The 19871-nt window shown below is 43.2% G+C and overlaps 1 protein-coding gene across 11 annotated transcripts in view; it reads right to left on the bottom strand.

The window, feature by feature from the left end:
• Positions 1-19871, bottom strand: part of WDFY3 (WD repeat and FYVE domain containing 3) — a 194109-nt gene that overhangs the window by 59982 nt on the left and 114256 nt on the right. For all 11 annotated transcript variants that reach the window (XM_082759312.1, XM_082759316.1, XM_082759315.1 and 8 more), the window contains 8 exons: positions 19379-19610; positions 16920-17020; positions 10802-11020; positions 7754-7935; positions 6054-6285; positions 1982-2142; positions 1288-1399; positions 674-864 (listed from right to left, as the gene is read on the bottom strand). In XM_082759312.1, the coding sequence (XP_082615438.1) occupies positions 674-864; positions 1288-1399; positions 1982-2142; positions 6054-6285; positions 7754-7935; positions 10802-11020; positions 16920-17020; positions 19379-19610 (1430 nt within the window). The remainder of the gene's footprint in view (positions 1-673; positions 865-1287; positions 1400-1981; positions 2143-6053; positions 6286-7753; positions 7936-10801; positions 11021-16919; positions 17021-19378; positions 19611-19871) is intronic.

Below are 19871 nucleotides of genomic sequence, written 5' to 3' on the forward strand. Positions count from 1 at the left end.
CCACAACAGGCTAAACAGAATATTAGGTTTCAACATAACTATATGTAGCCATTAGCATTACAAAGTTTGTAAATATGCTGCCTAAACCACACGACAAATTTTCACTTTCAATAAAGTCATCTTCATGAGAAACAAAGTTCACTGGTCATGAGAACACCTTTTTCAAGTCAGTTGAATAACTCTTTTGCATAACTGAATGTACTTTCTTCACCCCAATGGAGATTTAACAGGTGTTAAGTTGGCAAGTGAACACCACCACTAATTATGAAGTCTGTGCAATCTCCTCAGAATAACAATTCTAGGAGTCTGCTTGTTTGGTTTCCTTGATGTGTCCAAATCCTTCTCTCTTGCTGGTAGACCACTGAGACAGAAGCTCCAAAGGCTTGGAGCTGCGGGCTCACATTAACAGGGTAGTACCATTAAGTTGTGCTCTTCCTTGCTATTAATGAAGAGTCAGATTCAGCAGAGCAGCTCAATAGACACAGATACATAGAAAAACTTTCCACCCTGTTCCTTGAACGCTATCCTAAATAACTCATCTATGTTCTGAGCCGAGACCTCAGCAAACTTAAGAGCAGAAACTCAGGTTACCATGACACATTCCAATGGGACTTGAGAGCACAGACAATGAAATTCAATTAGCCTGGTCTGTTTAAAGACATTTCTTACATACCTGATAACCTCTGATTCTTTCCATTTCTTTGCTGGCTAGTGGATTGCTTTTTACCACGCAGACTAATGCCTTCACAGCTGCATACAATCCTTCTACATCTGAAGCCATGGCTACAAGTCCTAAAATAGCAGCAGCTCCACCAATGTACTGCAGTATAGTGGCAACAGGCTTGGGGACAAATGTTCTTACTCCTGAGCACAGGCAGTGGAAATATATTAATTAAAATCAAGTCTTATTCTGGTATAAATTAATTGGGAGTTCAAGCAAATACTTTGCAGTCTACCCCGCTTAATTTATTAAAACAATATCACTGTATCATGACACCTCAGAAGGAGAGGTGATGGAAATTTTACATTGGAAAATAATTTATGAACTAAAATCAATTAAGTGCATTTCCACAACAGTACTTACATAAACAGAAACAAGCATCCCATATCAGTAAAAAGAAAAAAGATGAACGGTATGTCAATAAAGTATAAAAATGTAAAATCAATTTAACAATGTACCAGAAGAATCACATTGATCATTTACATGATTCATCTTCTGGTACTAAGTTCTTATTGACAAGTACTTAATGATGTTTAAACCTAATAATTCTCAGATACTCAACTCACCCAAATATCCTATCAAAGCTGCACCAATGGAGCGTGCAGGTCCATTCAAGTGCCCTGCTGAGTTATGTACCAGCTTCACAGGTGTGGCATTTTCATGAGAAGAAATTGCCAGCTTTAATGAATAAGAAAAAAAAAAAAAAAAGGAGGATGAAGGAAAGATTTTTTTCCTGTATGAGCCTGAACTCAACCTATTTTCTTCCTGTGATAGAGTGAGTAACACAAAATAGAATTAAACTATGCTGTAGTCATTAGTACATTCTCTACAGTGAAATCCGGACTCTCCAAAGTTTAAGGATGATTAATCTAATTAAAATAAAAAATCCAGATGGTTCCTTACTTAAACGAAAAACATAAACCAACACAGAGATTTCCAAAACTGAATCACAGTCGGAAGACTAAGCTATCAGTTTTGTTCATCTGCAACTGCAGTTCAGTAAGTATTGTTCAACTATATCATCTTAGTACCTGCTATCTACATTAAAAAGACGTAACACCTCCAAAAGAAGGCAAGCTACATCACTACTAGTAATTTGAAGAACAAGAATACATCTACAATCTCACCACTCTGCCCCCCACTTCTTTTTAAAGATTTAAGTCATTGTAGGCAACTCTGACAAGTACATCACTTTTCCTAGTTTCTATGAGTAAACTGACTTGAAAAGTCATACACCAACCAACTCATTTTCCAACGTACCTGTTTAGCAATGGCTTTACTATCCAACTTGTTGTAAACTTTCCTTATTTTTGCAACTGTAAATGAAGAAACCGAGAGAGCATAGAGACCAAAAGAGACCTTCTCTTCAGGTACTAAAGATACTGGAGATGGGTTGTTTCCCTCACATTTGGAATCTTTGCCTTAAAGACAGAATAAAAACTCATTTTAAAAAAGGAACTTATTTTCAGTTTTAACAGTAAAATTTGGAAGTTACATTTCAGAACATGCACAGAAGAGAGCTTTTATAGACATCTGAGATTTGATACTGCTTTTGTGTATTTGTTCACCACAGGCAAAACTAACATGATGGCGTTCAAGTCTGCTGATGGCATACATGTCTACTATTAAAGTTAAAAGACAACATAAAAAAACCTTCTCCTTTCAATAAGTTCTTCTATACTAACACATAATGGCAACTGGCAGCTTGTGGCTTGGCCAAGAAGTAAAAGACACAACTCTTCCTCATCTGAATTTTTGGCAACATTACTCCTATTCTAGATTAGTGTCCAGCCTAAGGGCTGCTTACTTTGCCATTCTTCAGGTGGAAGTGAAAGGGACTACTCAATAAACATGATATTATTTGGTCCATTTGCGTGTGACAACAGGCTTTATACAATGATTTGCTAAGCAAACTGCATATAGAAAATGGTACAAGAGATACAAGAGTGAATAAAGATCAAAAGGATCAGGCATTGCAGAGAGGTATAACCCTATCTTTTTTTTTCTTTTTAAATCTACTGCTCCCAGACCGAAGGCTTCTTGTGAGGCACTGCAAATACTACAAGCGACGGTGGTGTACAATACTTAGTGCATATGACATAGCACCAGAAAGCTTCACAAAGAGATTTGCTTGCTTCTACATCATCATTCCAAGTCAAAAGGTGTCTCCAACACCAGTGAAATATATTAATAAAATTGAAAAAGCGTGAAGTTTCCTCATCTAACACCAAAATAAGTGACAAAAATGGGGGTCTACACAATTTTTCAATACTTTTCGCATCTCTGTTAAGTCTCACTTGAGTGAATTCCAAATGTCTCAGTTTCCTAAAAAATGAAATCCTAATAAAATCTTCTGTTCACAGGGATGCCCTGAGAACACTGCCGCATTTCAGCAAACAAATGAAGTAATCTATTCTCCTGAACTAACTGCTCTTTGAAGGCTCTTTACAAGGCCTGACGAGTATTGGCTTTTTAACTTCTTAGTTTAAAGACAAAAGAAATTCTCAGAAGATGGCAATCTTGCTTACTGAAATAGGGGAGAGAACTTTTGAAACAAGTACAGCACAGGCAACTAGGAAGTCAGATATAATTTCCTTGGAAAGTGGACAGGGAGCAGAATGTGGCTCTCAATCCACGATGAAATGGTTGGTGACCTGCTACAGCACTTGAATGTATGCATGTCGATGGGGCTGGATAGGATCCACCTGAGGGTACTGCGAGAACTGGGGGAAGAGTTGGCCAAGCCACTCTCCATCATTTATCAACAGTCCTGGCTATTGGGGGAGGTCCCAGTCGACTGGCGGCTAGCAAACGAGATGCCCATCTACAAGAAGGGCCAGAGGGTATACACAGGAAACTATAGGCCTGTCAGTTTGATATCAGTGCCAGGGAAGCTCATGGAGCAGATTATCTTGAGTGTCATCACGCAGCACTTGCAGGGCAACCAGGCAATCAGGCCCAGTCAGCATGGGTTTATGAAAGGCAGGTCCTGTTTGATGAACCTGATCTCCTTCTATGACAAAGTGACGCGCTTAGTGGATGTGGGAAAGGCTGTGGATGTGGTCTACCTTGACTTCAGTAAGGCTTTTGACACCGTTTTGCACAACATTCTCCTAAAGAAATTAGCTGCTTGTTGCTTGGACTGCCGTACGCTTCGTTGGGTTAGAAACTGGCTGGGTAGCCGGGCCCAAAGAGTTGTGGTGAATGGAGTCAAATCCAGTTGGAGACCGGTCACTAGTGGCATTCCCCAGGGCTCAGTACTGGGGCCAGTTCTTTTTAATATCTTTATTGATGATCTGGGTGAGGGGATCGAGTGCACCCTCAGTAAGATTGCAGATGACACCAAGTTAGGTGCATGTGTCGATCTGCTCGAGGGTAGGAAGGCTCTGCAGGAGGATCTGGGTAGGCTGCACCGATGGGCTGAGGTCAGCTGTATGAAGTTCAACAAGGCCAAGTGCCGGGTCCTGCACCTGGGGCACAACAACCCCAAGCAGAGCTACAGGCTGGGAGATGAGTGGTTGGAGAGCTGCCTGGCAGAGAAGGACCTGGGAATATTGGTTGATAGTCGGCTGAATATGAGCCAGCAGTGTGCTCAGGTGGCCAGGAAGGCCAACAGCATCCTGGCTTGTATCAGAAGCAGTGTGGCCAGCAGGTCTAGGAAAGCAATTGTCCACCTGTACTCAGCTCTGGTGAGGCCGCACCTCGAGTACTGTGTTCAGTTTTGGGCCCCTCGCTACAAGAAGGACATGGAGGTGTTTGAGCGAGTCCAGAGAAGGGCAACGAAGCTGGTGAGGGGTCTGGAGAACAAGTCTTACGAGGAGGGGCTGAGGGAGCTGGGGTTGTTCAGCCTGGTGAAGAGGAGGCTCAGGGGTGACCTTATTGCTCTCTACAGGTACCTTAAAGGAGGCTCCTTTGGTGTGTTCTCCCACGTGCCCAGTGATAGGAACAAGAGGGAATGGGCTAAAGTTGTGCTACAGAAGATTTAGGTTGGATATTAGGAAGAACTTCTTTACCGAGAGGGTTGTTAGGCATTGGGATGGGCTGCCCAGGGAAGCGGTTCAGTCACCATTCCTGGAGGTCTTTAAAAGACGTTTAGATGTAGAGCTTAGTGATGTGGTTTGCTAATTACAACTTGCACAGATCCAATGTGCATTCTGGGAGAAATAGTAAACGACTAGCAGGTAAGTAAACCCAGACTTACTTGGTAGGTTTGACTATCTGTCAAAAAAGCCAGCGCAAACACAAATCTGCACACAACTTAATGCCATTCCCACACTTTCTGATTCAGGATATGCAAGGAGAACCATCTACTTGTCCTGAATACTTTGGTCTTTCGCTGCCTCAACACTATCTATACTTGCAATTTTTTTCCATCACCACTCTGAGGAAAACATTCACCATTAATGCTACAACTGTGTGTTCTCTTGACATACTTTGTTTCTTAGCACTCTGCACTTCCTTCCTTGAGTTGGGGATGGTTTCTCACTGGAAGAGCTAGAAAGCATGAAGGTGCTCAAAGGAAAACACAACCCAAAAACAAGACAACTTGATATGTTCCCCTTTTCTGTGTCTCCATTAAAGGTCTAGTGATATCTACATAAAGCAATGAATGTATACTGATATTGGTGAGGAGAAAAATGTCAACTGCACAGAAAGACAGGGAACACTACAGAACAGGAAAATCTTGATTGTGACAGCTCATCTTACCAGAGTCATTCAAGAATCTATTGCCCCAGTTGCACATTTCCATACCTTTTTGCATTACAATACCTTAAGTTTCAAATAAGAATACTTACAAATTGTAATGAAATCAACCAGAATTTTTCCAAATACATGATTTAAGATTATCTGCTGCACTATAATCCCTCCTGTTTCTTTTTCCCCTCACCCCTCAGTTGACTGATCTAGGCCCTACAAACAATTTATTTCAAGACAGCTGTGTTTAAAGCACAGAACAATTGGCAGATGTGTAAATAAGCATGAGTGCTATAATAAAAACTGACAAGTTCAAATGCCTTTCCAATTTCACTTTTTTACAGATAAATACAATATAGAGCATGAATAATAACAGTGTTTAAGTTTTCTAACTAGTTTAAAACCCAGGTGAGGAATACCAGCACTTCTATCATACCTCAGTATCAGAACCACCAGAAAAGTATGTTACAATGGTAATTTGGATTTATATCATCCCCTTCAATAACAGCTAATCTTCTTCACATGAACAGCTTTGCCTCTCTGCTATTGCGTATTCTTTTTTCTCACTTCTTCTGTCAATATGCATGCAAAAGACTTAACTAAGTTGGATCAAGTTACATGTTACCATTGTACTTACACGGTACGTATACTGCTTGAAAGCTTCCAACATAATTTGGTCCCAGCTCATAAATGGTGCTAACACCTGGGGCAGGCAAAACATCCTCCAGGAAATGTGTAGGGCCCAAACGCCACACCAACGAAGAGAGCTGGCGCTGTGCAGGTGGTGTGCCAATATAGGCATAGACAGTGCTGACTACAGGAGGATTAGCAGAACCAGAGCCACTAGGACTACTATGAATATAGTGAAGCTGTAAGGGATAAAAATTCAGAAAATCTTAGTGAAGTCACTGAGAGTGCCGGGGTACCATCAAAAGCAAGCAGATAGATTAGAAATTCAGGCAAGCAATTTGCAAACCAGGGACATACAAATGATTGGTATGTAATGCATAGTAGCCTGACACCATATGGTAAAAGTTAGTGAAGAGCACTATCCAGAAGGTAAATGCAAAGATCAGAAGTGGCTTTCAAACATGAAGGTGTATATAGAAATACCAGACGAGAATGTGCGAGTTCTATGCTTAAAAACACTGAACAATAAGGCTGCCTCATTCTTCTAAAACCATGGTCCTTTCTGACTGTCACTGTTGTGTTTTTTTTTGTTGTTGTTTGTTTTTTTAAATCAATACTGCTACCTCAAAACCTGGTGTCCTTTCCCCCTCCTTCTTCAGCTTGTGAAAATATGCCTCAGACTATTAATTAATGCTGTTTTGTTCTCAAGTGGATACCCAATGAATTCAAATCAGTAAGATTGTCAGACAACACTTAGACAAATGTATGGATAAAATGTACATATGGATAAGATGCTGGCATATATATATATAATGGTAGCAAGAATTGTATGGGCATTTTCTATCTACCATGTTAGAATTCTATTACCAGCTATTGAATGTAGTCACATAGAGCCAGATATAATTAGTATATTATAGCAAGTAGCCTAACATTTAATATAATGCTCTATTAAGCAATTAATATAATGCTATATTGAGGTATACAAAAAAGCAAAATTTGCACGGCAAAGTATCATTCTATGTATAGCAGCACGCTAAACTACCTAATTTGCACCCCATCACAGGATTAGCTTACTCCCTCCATAGTGGCCAGGTGCCAAAAACTCTTGTAGTTATCAGTTACAGGTCATGAATACAGAGCAACTGGTGGAGAGGACCAGTGCTATTCCATGATTTGTGGATGTGGCCTCCTAGTTTGTTCCAGCTAATAATGAAATACTGACCTGTACAACTGTATTTCATCCACAGTCAACTAGTAACAACATTAAACATCTCAGTGGCAATCAATTGACAAGGGCATGCTATCTCTGGGGTTGCAAGACGGTTGGGAAAGGAACAACAAGGAGAAATTTTAAAATGTCTCTTACTTTGTAATCTCCCCCTCATTTGAAAGCTATGTATCTACCAGGTGGTCCTGGAATGTGTCCTTTTTAGCTTTTTGTTGTTGTTCTAACCTAGTCGTCAGCATAGCCATGCCATACTTGCTTCACATGCAATGCACCATGCCTGCTTCCCCTGAGCACTGCACTGCTCATTCAGTATCGTGTTCATTATGTTCCCCTGTTAACACGACTATGGCTGGGTCAAAGCTGTGTAGTGAGCAAAGATTTCTTTTTGCAAGGCTCCTCTTGTTTTGCACACAAATATATATGCTCAGAGACGAGATCACTCCAACAAGTAAAAATGATCATGTCAGGATTTATTTTACCTTAACAGTGTTAACGAGCTGTCCATCAAGGTAGAGCGCAGCTGTGCTGTTCTTTAGCATGCCTTTACTCATGACCAGAAGTAGGTGATGCCACTGGCCTTCTGCAATGAGCTCACCGCAGCGAAAACGGGCACAACAAGGAAGAATTTCGTAAAATGATGATTCTTCACTGAAGTCATCAACTAAAGGGAAAGTACTACTTAGTGAGCAACAGCAGAAATGTCATTAGCCTGTTTTAAGGTTTTTATGTCATCAGACTTAATTCAAAAAAATCTACAGTGACATGTTAAAGCCAAAATTTCAGAAAGTACATACATAACAAAGTCACAAAAAAACAATTAAAATCATATGAATTGATACAATTGACAAGATAGGAATAATCTCTTAAATATTGCCTTTAAAATTTCAAATACAAGAACTAATTTTTGAAAAACCATTCAGAGCACCTTATCACAGTTCAACAGGCTGAACTTCTGCAAATACTTGCATATAAGCTGACACGTATAGTTTTGCTGGTATCAACAGCATGGTTTTTACTGGTTCCGTTGGTTTTGTTTGTTTTTTTTTTTTCCTCCTATATTTTATCCAATAAAATTCTCAGGATACTTTTATACTTTTGACAATTATATTTTACTTCTCCCCTTCTACCTTCCAATTGAAATTCTACACGTAATTCCTTTACTTATGCTTTTACTAACTTTCTAATGCTACCACATTTAAGTCACAAAAAGATGTTTTAGAGAAAAAATTTACAGAAGTAGTTTGCGGGAAATAACATGCCACTCTAAACCTTCAAAGCTATTTTTCACCTAACTCACACTGTAGAGAGAAAGATACCCATACTTCTTGTACTACCTCTTCACATATTTCCCTGCTCCACCATGGCTTCCTCCATGTGTTCCTCTAAAAGGACTGCAGAGGAACCTGTGCTCTGGACCCTGGAGCATCCTCCTGCTCCAACTTTAATGTTTGCAGTTTCTCACCATTACTTTTCCTTACCCCTCACTCCATGCAGTCTTTTGCCTTTTTTTTTTTTTAAAGTGCTTTCTGGGAGGTGCCATCAGCCTGGCTAATTTGATCAGCTGTCCTGCAGTGGGGACACCATGGAGGCAGCTGTGACCATACATGGCTGGCATGGGGCAGCCTTGGCCTCTTCCCACAGAGGCCACCCCCTGGACTTTGCTTAACAGTCCCATCAGTGGTGCCTGGGCCATAGCACAGCTGATCTGAGGCGAGCAGCTCCTGCTGTGGGGCAAGGTGATGTGCATCCACCGCTCCGTCAGCTCAATCACCTACCTGTGCACCAACAGCAGGACAGGTCAGAGAGATATGCCTGCCTTTCAGCCAGAGGAACCCATTCCCAGTGTCCCAGCAGGGACTGCACATCCCACATTACTGACCACCCATCACTAATTATTCACCTACCTATACTCTTCACTATTTCCCATGTCTTTCTTCACTAATTGCTGCGGAACTATCGTCTTCTGAATATTTCAACACACTTCAGTTTTCCATACACAATTTTAAAATTTCTCTAAAACACATCCTTAGATTTCACACCAGAAGACATGATTAATTTGCAGCACTCAGGTGTGTTATTTTCTCCATTACAAACCAGAATCACCCACACTCTACTCGAAAGCAAAAAAAAAGACAAAGCTTGAAATTTCTACACTAGGGAACACTTCAACAGAAACAGAACAAAACAAAACAAAAAACAGAAAGCAGGATCTTCAGATCTCTCTTTACTCTTTCATGTTGAAGGAAAAGAATCCACTAATCCTCTTACTTCAGTAATGGAACATACCAGGAGGACACTTGTTTCTTTATAAATAGCACAAGGAAAATGATAAGAGCAGAGTACTTAGAACTTTCAGATACAAAGATAATCTTTCCTCAATTTGTTTTTCTTCAGCCAAACACCTTCAAGTGCGATTGTTGTTCGCAAAAAGAATCCTTAAAAATGCTCTCTTTATTCTCACAACAGACTGTCAGCACTTTTGATCCCACATGCTGGCGGGCCTGTTATCTCAGTTCTTCAGGTACCGACAATCTCAGGACTTGACAGTATATCACCAACTACTAGTAACCGTGACAGGGCAGCAGCCCACCACAACATAGTACCCCTTTCAATTAAAAAGGAGTCTCTGTAGTCAGAGGCCTTCAGATCTTCTATGACAAAGGCCCTTCAAACCCAATCTCCTTTCAAGTGTTAGGCGTATGGGCTTACAAACTAAAAGCATACAGTTTACTGCTCCAATGCAGGCTAAAGCAATTAATATTAATGTAAAACTATTTAATTCTTTCTTTTAAGAATTCATTTTTTTTCTGAGAAAGAAAAGCTATCTTGCTAATGTATAGTTTTAGTTATTCCCTTGTAAAATGGGTCTTCAGCTCAAGTTTAAGGTTTTGAGCAATGACTTGGAGCTTCTGCTTAGAAGAGAAGGAGAAATAATGTCCATGTCCATTGATCATGACAGGAATATTCTATAACAGCCTGCATAGGTTTTTGGACAAATTACAGTTGTCAAGAAAAATCTTTATTATTAACTATTACTCAAAAGGAAAGAACAGATGAAGTGTATTGGTCTGGTAAAGAGTTAAGCCTAAAACTCACAGGCGGCTTCTCCTCTCCCCTCAGCTCCTCCACAGTCATGACCCGTCAAAACTGACCATTTGGTTTGGGAGCTCTGAAGAAGTACAAGGCAGGACAAAGGAGATGGCTGAACCTGAAGCCCCTGATCACACTTGATAGCTCTCACTAGCAAATTCAGTGGCCTCAACAGCTTTGCTTTGCTCTTCATAGCACTTCACTTAATTTCAGTCCATCTCAGATGACAATTGAACCTACCAAATCTTTCTGCAAACTGATCACAGCATTAAAACTTAAAGCAAATGACCGATTGCCTTCAAATAGCGGGCCAGCGAAGCTAGTCAATCTGCAAGTACTATCACACACAATTTCTACACACTAGACTTCCATTTAGTCTAGAAATCAAACAATCCTAATATTGTCAGGATTAACAGATGACACAATACAACTCTTACCATAATTCTGAAGTAATTCTTCTTTAGTTGAAACAATTAGTGATCGGTCTTTTGCTGAGAGGACAATGGCAAGGCACACATAATGCTGCTCTGAGGAATTTGCACGCCGCACTACAGTAAGAAGTCTGACAGGATGGTTATTAGGAGGCGTACTAAAATGTTCAATGCAAAACCAAGTTGAGTAGCTTAAACCAGATGGTGGTGGGAAAAATCGTTCACCTGAGAACAAAAAGAAAAACTCATTATTTAGTTGGAGAAGCACTACTAAGGACACCTACATGTTCCTAATCCTTTTGTCCACAACAGTTCAGTCCCTCAGTTGATACCAGTTACAACTTCTCAAGTTTTTTGCTTTGTGGAATTCAGTGTTACTTCTTTCTTTTTCTGACTGAAGCCTGGACAAAAAAATCACATCAACCTCACTCAGAGGGGTTTCACAGAATCACGGAATTGTCTATGTTGGAAGAGACCTCAAGATCATCGAGTCCAACCTATGACTTAACACTAACAAGTCCTCCACTAAACCATATCACTAAGTTCTACATCTAAAGGTCTTTTAAAGACATCCAGGAATGGTGACTGAACCGCTTCCCTGGGCAGCCCATCCCGACCCTCTCAGTAAAGAAGTTCTTCCTAATATTCAACCTAAAACTCCCCAGTGCAACTTCAGCCCATTCCCCCTTGTTCCTATCACCAGGCACGTGAAGAATAGACCAACCCCCACCTCGCTACAGCCTCCTTTAAGGTACCTGTAGAGAGCAATAAGGTCACCCCTGAGCCTCCTCTTCACCAGGCTGAACAACCCCAGCTCCCTCAGCCCCTCCTCGTAAGACTTGTTCTCCAGACCCCTCACCAGCTTCGTTGCCCTTCTCTGGACTCGCTCAAACACCTCCATGTCCTTCTTGTAGCGAGGGGCCCAAAACTGAACACAGTACTCGAGGTGCGGCCTCACCAGAGCCAAGTACAGGGGGACAATTGCTTTCCTAGACCTGCTGGCCACACTGCTTCTGATACAAGCCAGGATGCTGTTCGCCTTCCTGGCCACCTGAGCACACTGCTGGCTCATATTCAGCTGCCTATCAACCAATATTCCCAGGTCCTTCTCTGCCAGGCAGCTCTCCAACCACTCATCTCCCAGCCTGTAGCTCTGCTTGGGGTTGTTGTGCCCCAGGTGCAGGACCCGGCACTTGGCCTTGTTGAACTTCATACAGCTGACCTCAGCCCATCGGTGCAGCCTACCCAGATCCTCCTGCAGAGCCTTCCTACCCTCGAGCAGATCGACACACGCACCTAACTTGGTGTCATCTGCAATCTTACTGAGGGTGCACTCGATCCCCTCACCCAGATCATCAATAAAGATATTAAAAAGAACTGGCCCCAGTACTGAGCCCTGGGGAATGCCACTAGTGACCGGTCTCCAACTGGATTTGACTCCATTCACCACAACTCTTTGGGCCCGGCTACCCAGCCAGTTTCTAACCCAACGAAGCGTACGGCAGTCCAAGCAACAAGCAGCTAATTTCTTTAGGAGAATGTTGTGCAAAACGGTGTCAAAAGCCTTACTGAAGTCAAGGTAGACCACATCCACAGCCTTTCCCACATCCACTAAGCGCGTCACTTTGTCATAGAAGGAGATCAGGTTCATCAAACAGGACCTGCCTTTCATAAACCCATGCTGACTGGGCCTGATTGCCTGGTTGCCCTGCAAGTGCTGCGTGATGACACTCAAGATAATCTGCTCCATGAGCTTCCCTGGCACTGATATCAAACTGACAGGCCTATAGTTTCCTGTGTATACCCTCCGGCCCTTCTTGTAGATTGGCGTCACATTTGCTAGCCGCCAGTCGACTGGGACCTCCCCCAATAGCCAGGACTGTTGATAAATGATGGAGAGTGACTTGGCCAACTCTTCCCCCAGTTCTCGCAGTACCCTCAGGTGGATCCTATCTGGCCCCATCGACGTGCATACATTCAAGTGCTGTAGCAGGTCACCAACCATTTCCTCATGGATAGTGAGGGCTGCATCCTGCTCCCCATCCCCTTCCACCAGCTCAGGGTACTGGGTATCCAGAGAACAACTGGTTTTGCGCTGAAGACTGAGGCAAAGGCATTAAGCACCTCTGACTTTTCCTCATCTCTTGTCGATATGTTTCCCCCCGCATCCAGTAAAGGATGGAGATTCTCCTTAGTCCTCTGCTTTGCGTTGATGTATTTGTAAAAAACATTTTTTGTTGTCTATAATGGCAGTAGCCAGACTGAGCTCCAGATGAGCTTTGGCTTTTCTAATTTTGTCCTTGCACTGCCTCACAACATCCTATCGTCCTCCTGAGTGGCCCACCCTCTTTTCCAAAGATTGTAAACCCTCTTTTTTCTCCTAAGCTCAAGCCACAATTCTCTGTTCAGCCAGGCTGGTCTTCTTCCATGCCAGCTTGTCTTTGGGCACGTGGGGACAGACCGCTCCTAAGCCTTTAAGATTTCCCTCTTGAAGAGTGCTTCCTGGACTCCTCTGCCCTTCCGAACTGCCTCCCAAGGGACTCTGCCAACCAGTGTCCTGAACAGCTCAAAGTCAGCCCTCCGGAAGTCCAATACAGCGGTTTTACTGGTCCCCTTCCTGGTTTCGCCAAGAATACTCTATCATTTCATGGTCACTCTGCCCAAGACAGTTTCCAACCACCACATCCTCCACCAGTCCTTCTCTGTTTGTGAAGAGAAGGTCTAGTGGGGCACCTCCCTTGGTAGGCTCACTAACCAGCTGCGTCAGAAAGCTATCTTCCACGTTCTCCAGAAACCTCCTAGACTGCTTTCTCTGGGCTGTGTTGTGCTTCCAGGATATGTCTGGGAAGTCCCCCATGAGAACAAGCGCTGATGATTTCACAACTTCTGTCAGCTGCCTGTAGAACTCCTCATCTGTCTCCTCATCCTGGTTCGGCAGTCTATAAAAGACCCCCGCCAGGATGCTTGCCTTGTTAGCCTTCCCGCCGATCCTAACCCAAAGGGACTTGACCTTATCATTCCCAGCCTCAAGTTCCACAACATCAAAACTCTCTCTGATATATAGAGAGCCACACCACCACCCCTTCCACACTGCCTGTCCCTTCTGAAGAGCCTATAGCCAGATATTGCAGCACTCCAGTCATGACAATGGTCCCACCACATCTCCATGATGGCAACCAAATCGTAGCCTGCCTGCGGCATGATGGCTTCCAGCTCCTCCTGTTTGTTACCCACGCTGCGTGCATTACAGAATCACAGATTAGTGTAGATGCGCTTCAGCTGGGGCACTGCCTTCTCCCTTGGCCTTGCCATTGTTCCACCTGGCACAGCTCCAACAAGCCTTGTTTCAGCCCCATCCCCCTTCTTACCTAGTTTAAAGGCCTCTCAATGAGCCCCACCAGCTCCTGGCCTAGGATCCGTTTTCCCCTTAGAGATAGGGACCTGTCTGTAGCCATCAGGCCAGGTGCCAAGTAAAGCGCCCCATTGTCAAAAAACAAACAAACAAACAAAAATTCTGTGTTGGCACCAGCCTCTGAGCCAAGTGTTTATCAGGTGGGCTTTCCATGTCCTCTCTGTACCCCTCCCTGCCACCACGGGGATGGACAAAAACACCACCTGTACTCCCGCTCCATCCACTAACCACCCCAGTCCCCTAAAGTCCCGTTTGATAGCCTTCAGGCTTCTTTCTTCAATGTCATTGCTGCCAGCCTGGACTATCAAAAGGGGATAATAGAGGGGTGAACCAGGTTGGGAAGCTTTCTGGCAATGTCCCTGACCCTGGCCCCAGGGAGGCAGCAGACCTCCCTATGGGTAGGGTCAGGCCGACAAATAAGGCCCTCTGTTCCCCTGAGAAGGGAGTCACCCACAACAATCACCCTTCTTTCTGTCCTGGTGGAGGCAGTCCTGAAGCATGGAGTCAACTTCCTTGCCCTAGGCATCCTCCAGGGTACACTTTCTATCTCATCCTCAGCTACCAGTCTCTCAAGCTCCAGGGCCTCAAACCTGTTGTGTAAGGGCACCTGGGAAGGTGGGGCTGGTGTGGGGGGTATCACCTGCGATGACGATCACGGACCTGTCTCCATTTCTCCTCAACTCCCAGGTCCCCTCCCTCTGCCCGACGGTGACAGGGCAGGGGGTCCACCCCCATTTGGGGTGTCTCACCCCGGTACCTTCAGGCCCTGCAGGGAGTTGCTCCACCAGTCTATCTCCCACTCACACTCCCTGATATCCCTCAACCTCTCAACCTCGTCCTTGAGTTCTGCCACCAGGCAGACCAGGTCGTCCACCTGCTTGCACCTCACGCACACAGTCTCTCTGCCTCCCACAGATGGCAGCAACAGGCTCAGGCACTCCCTGCATCCAGAGACCTGAACTGCTGCATTTTTTGAGCGGGCAGTCAGTCTGGGTGTGTACAGACTTCCTAGAGAGAGCACTGTGCCTGGTGGAGACCATTGCAGCTTAGCTAGCGGTAGACCACTTGTTCTTATGGGCTGGGGGGGGGGAAACGCTCTGCCCTTCCTGCTCGTCCTGCCTGTGCGAACTGCCACGCCCCACCCTGTCTGCCTGCCCTGATCTCCACACGCGCCCTGGGGGCAGCTTTTGAACGGCCAGGGAGGGGGCACTGCTGGCTGTGCCTACGCCTCGTTCACCTCCCTCGCAAGGGCTGCCGGGTCCTGGCGGCTCCCTCAAGTGGGCTCGATGCCGGAAAAATTAGCCCTGCCTATCTGATCCCCCGCTCCGCTGCAGAACACATCTGCCCCGGAGCCAATCGCCTCGGCAAGCGGCAGAAGTTTCTTTCAAAATGAAGTACATCAAGAATTGTATACTATTCACACCTACTCTAAAGACAAAAATCAAGTCTAAAGCTCAGAACACCCAAGTTTCAGTTTCCTAGACCAAAAAAAAAGGGGGGAAAATAGGTCAGACCCTAAGAGAGGGTTAGTATCATGATGAGATAGGTGTGTCTCAGTTAGACCCACCCACCATTCCTTGATGAACATCTCTCTCCCACATGCACCTGACCCCTTTTTGTTTCTAGGGGAGCTCCCACAGAACAACAAAGAACTCACAGAGATCAATTACTGTTGTAGGAATATAAATGTTGTTTTTACAGTTACATTGTTTAGAAGGAAGGAATGTGGTACTGAGATATGCTTACAGTGGTAAGAAAGCTTAAGCAGGCGACCTTGTAAAATGCAGACAACCAGACTCCTTAGGACAATTAGGTGAAAATCACAGTGTTAAGTCAAGTCAGATAAGTGAAGAAACATTACCACTTCAAACAGTAAAAATGGCAAAAGGGAACTGAAATTTAACAGGCCGGCTACTGAAGGCCATGCATTGTCTGTGAAGCATCAGATAGATTGTGAACCTGGATTACCCACTCAGTGGGGAGACAGGGGAAGGTCCTGTCATCAAAAAGTATATCAACTGTGTTTTGGAACTAGTAGGCGCGCTCTCCTGCTTGTGGGCACCCGCCATTGCAATCGCAAATAAAATTGCTGCTTCACTGAGATCCTTGCCTGAGCCTAAGTTATTGGCTACGGAGTGTTTCTCACACTGTGTAACACTAATTCCACTTTACTGCAGTGAAACTTTAGCTTTGTTTTTAATACTTAACACTTATTTCAATTAACAGATCACATTCAGTTAGCACCACAGCATACCATAATGTATGTAACTACATCTGTAATAAATTCAATAGAGTTCAGCAGAACTAAGCCACAAGGACAGCATTAGAACCCATCCCATGTTTCTTTTGCTCTGACCACTGGTACCTCAACTTGTTTTTAACACATCCAGATTCTTTACACACAAGCGCATGAAAACACAAGAACAAAAAGCAAAGGAGAACTGGCCACATACTCCTCTTTCTAACAATATGACCTTCTGCTCAAAGCCTTGTATTTTCAAGCCATCATACATTTGTATTTTATATTGCTTTTCATTCACTCAAGGGCAAAAATTGACAGCAACAGAAACATCAAGATACACAAAGGTCTCAACTATTAATGTGCAACATCCAACACCATAACATCACTTCTTGTCTTATGAAGAAATAAAAGAGAATTAAACATTATCAGATAGAAAATACTGCTAACAGTAACAAGACTTGAATACTTACCAGTTCCAATACCACTGACGACTGCACCATCAATAAGTCCTGTTGTGACAGCGTTATTGGTAGGTGCATTATGTGGAGCCAAACTTGGCAAAAACAGGCAGCTGTTAAATACAAGATGAGCAACAAACTAGTTTATCAAAGTCAGCATAACCAGAGTTTAATACAAACAAAATACAGCCTAGAAAAACATACCATAACCATATTATCACTCTCCTTGAATTTATATGGAAATGAATCCTCAAGATTTCTCCTTGTGAGGTAAGACTATCTTCAATACAGAGACTTTTGGCAGCATGTGTCTTTGGTGCAAAGGCACAAAGACTTATGCTTATGCTGCTCCACAGCATAAAATGTTCCGTCCTGCGGAACCATAACAACCATAACTCTCTTTGCAGCCTTCAAGATGTTCTGCTCTCTCTGAAAAACTCAGTTAGTTAAAGATTCAAAGGATTTGGGAGATGTCTAGAATGGTGTCCTTATTGTAAGTATGTTTACTCTCACAGTGAGGCCATGTTTTGCAGAACTATAGCTAAGTATGGTCGTTACAAGAGCCACCGCTGCTGCAGACACAATGGGAACAGATATAAGGAGTACCTCCCCTAGATACCAGAGGATTTTATGAGCCCAGAGGGTTTCACTGATCAGCCTACCCGTGGTGAAGTGAACTCCCATGGGAATCATCACTTTGTTGCCATATACCCTCAGTCCATTGTTCTGGTCATAGCTATCCTCATCTTGATTACAGTTCTCATCATACACTTGTTCCTTCATCCCTGAAAATGTCATTTGCAGGGCAAGTCCCCTACCATCATTGGCATTACAAGCATTGCAGGGGTCCATCAAAAAACTATTGACTCTGTTGGGCTCATGAACCACCCTGGGCACTTGAAAACAGACCAAAATATGTTTACATCTTTTGATTGATTAGGGCAGCCTTCATAGGTGACCCAGTGAAATTACAAGCGGTAACAGGTGCCTTATGTGGGTTACTTCTGGGTGTGTAAGCAGCAGATGCAAATCTCCCAGAGCAATCACAGTGGCAATTAATCTTGCAAGCCTAATTCAATTTGTCCTTAGGAGAAAAAGTTCCTCTCTTTTTGAGCAAATAGAGCAGAATTTTGACCAACATTTGTCTTGGAGATTTTGGAGTCCCAAACTACCCAGGCTAGCCTATGCTCTCACACCAGTCATCCCTAATAAACTGGAACTTCAGTACTCGGAAGCAACTGGTTCTGTCAAAGGCCATATCAGAACAGAAAAAGACACAAGAAAAAGAGTAACCTAAATACTAAATCTGGGAAGAAAATGACAAGAGAAATAATTCTGTCAGATGGTGCTGCTGCTGGCTCTATGAAACTGTAGAACAGCTCTGGAAAACAGATGATTTCTGCCTTTCCCAGAATTATCATAAAAACAGACTAAAGTGAAAAAGAGGAGCTGCTCTTCTCATATTAGAATTTGTTATGCTTTTGGGTTTCACACCATCTTCCATTATTGTTTGTTTGTACAACTAAAAACACCTTTCACTAAAATATTCTAGTCAAGATGTTTTCTCTTTTAATCAAGCTTCTGAACAATTCAGAACAATTACTTATCATTCAGGATTTCATCCTCAATCATCTGACTTGAGTGCACCTGACAACACTGAACTCTTTGAGATACTGTTTTTCCAAATCTTTTCTGCCCATCTATGGATCAGGTCACATGCAGTTAAGGAATACCTGTCTTATCATAATCTCAGCCTGAATTTCGACAGCAGGTCTGGAGATATTTAGTGCATAGCATGGGACAAAATGAGGATTTTAATTTTTTTCTTCTATGCCATTTTGGAAAATATTTGGCTTAAATATATGCTGACAAAGGTGTGATGTTTTAATCTTCTGAACAGTTGAGTTAAATCATGGTAGAAAAAGCAAGACATTAGTGACACCAGGTGCTACAATATAAAAGGAGTTAATAAGTGTTACATTTACATTACACCTCCAGTTAATTAACAATTTTTCCACTTATTGGGACTCAACATAGTTTCTGCTTGACATATCTATCTGCTTTTCCTGCTTCCCCATTTCCAAGTTCTTCAGCAATTTTAAGCAGGTTTCAGAGCACCTGGGCCATTAAGACATTGGATGGAGATTCTAGCAGCTACTGTGTGCAAGGGTATATTATCATCCCTTCATTATAAAAGGCGCACAAAATCTAGATCCAAGAGGGTACTATCAACATTTACATATGTATGGGCTTACACTTGCACACATGGCAAGCAAGTACTGGCTTGAAGTCATTAATGACAGAATGGAAGTTTATGAAGCATCAAGTATTCCTGTCTTTTCTTTAAAGAATTGTTTTGTTTCCAGTTTGAGAATAGTTGAGAATAGTCCCTTAAAAATTACCGTGAAGGAAGAAGATAATGAAACATGGCACTGTGCCCTCTGCTCCTCGAGAGGCACGTGTTACCTTACCCGAACCCCTCAAGAGAGGTGTCAAATTCGATGAAGGCAGGAGTAAGGGATGATCCATGAAGCCTGATGTCATGTGGTGTTGTCATGGACACCAGGCACTTGACTCTTGTCAGGGGCACAGTGCTACCTTCTGCTGGCTTGAGCAGACTCTTGCTTATCCGATAGTGGCTGTCTTCATGCAAACCAAAGACGCTGTCTGAACCCAGACCTTCCATCGAGGTAACCATGCTATCTACAGTAAGAAGCCAAGAAACAAAATGTTGCAAAAAGGAGGCATTCACAGGCCACTGATTGGGACTGTTCAGGAACTGCTTCCAGTGCAGCGGCTGAACAATCAATGTCAGGTTGAGCCTCTTGGTTAGGAGATTGGGAGTTGGGAAGCACTGATCTTGTTATCAAACAATTCAGCTGACACCAAGAGAGGAACATCTCATATGATGGACAGCACAGCAAGTCAGCGGTAGTGCCAGAAACCGAGCCAACAACCCACCTC

The sequence above is a fragment of the Aythya marila genome (assembly GCF_965140915.1).
Source record: "Aythya marila genome assembly, chromosome: 4".
Taxonomy (NCBI): Eukaryota; Metazoa; Chordata; class Aves; order Anseriformes; family Anatidae; genus Aythya; species Aythya marila.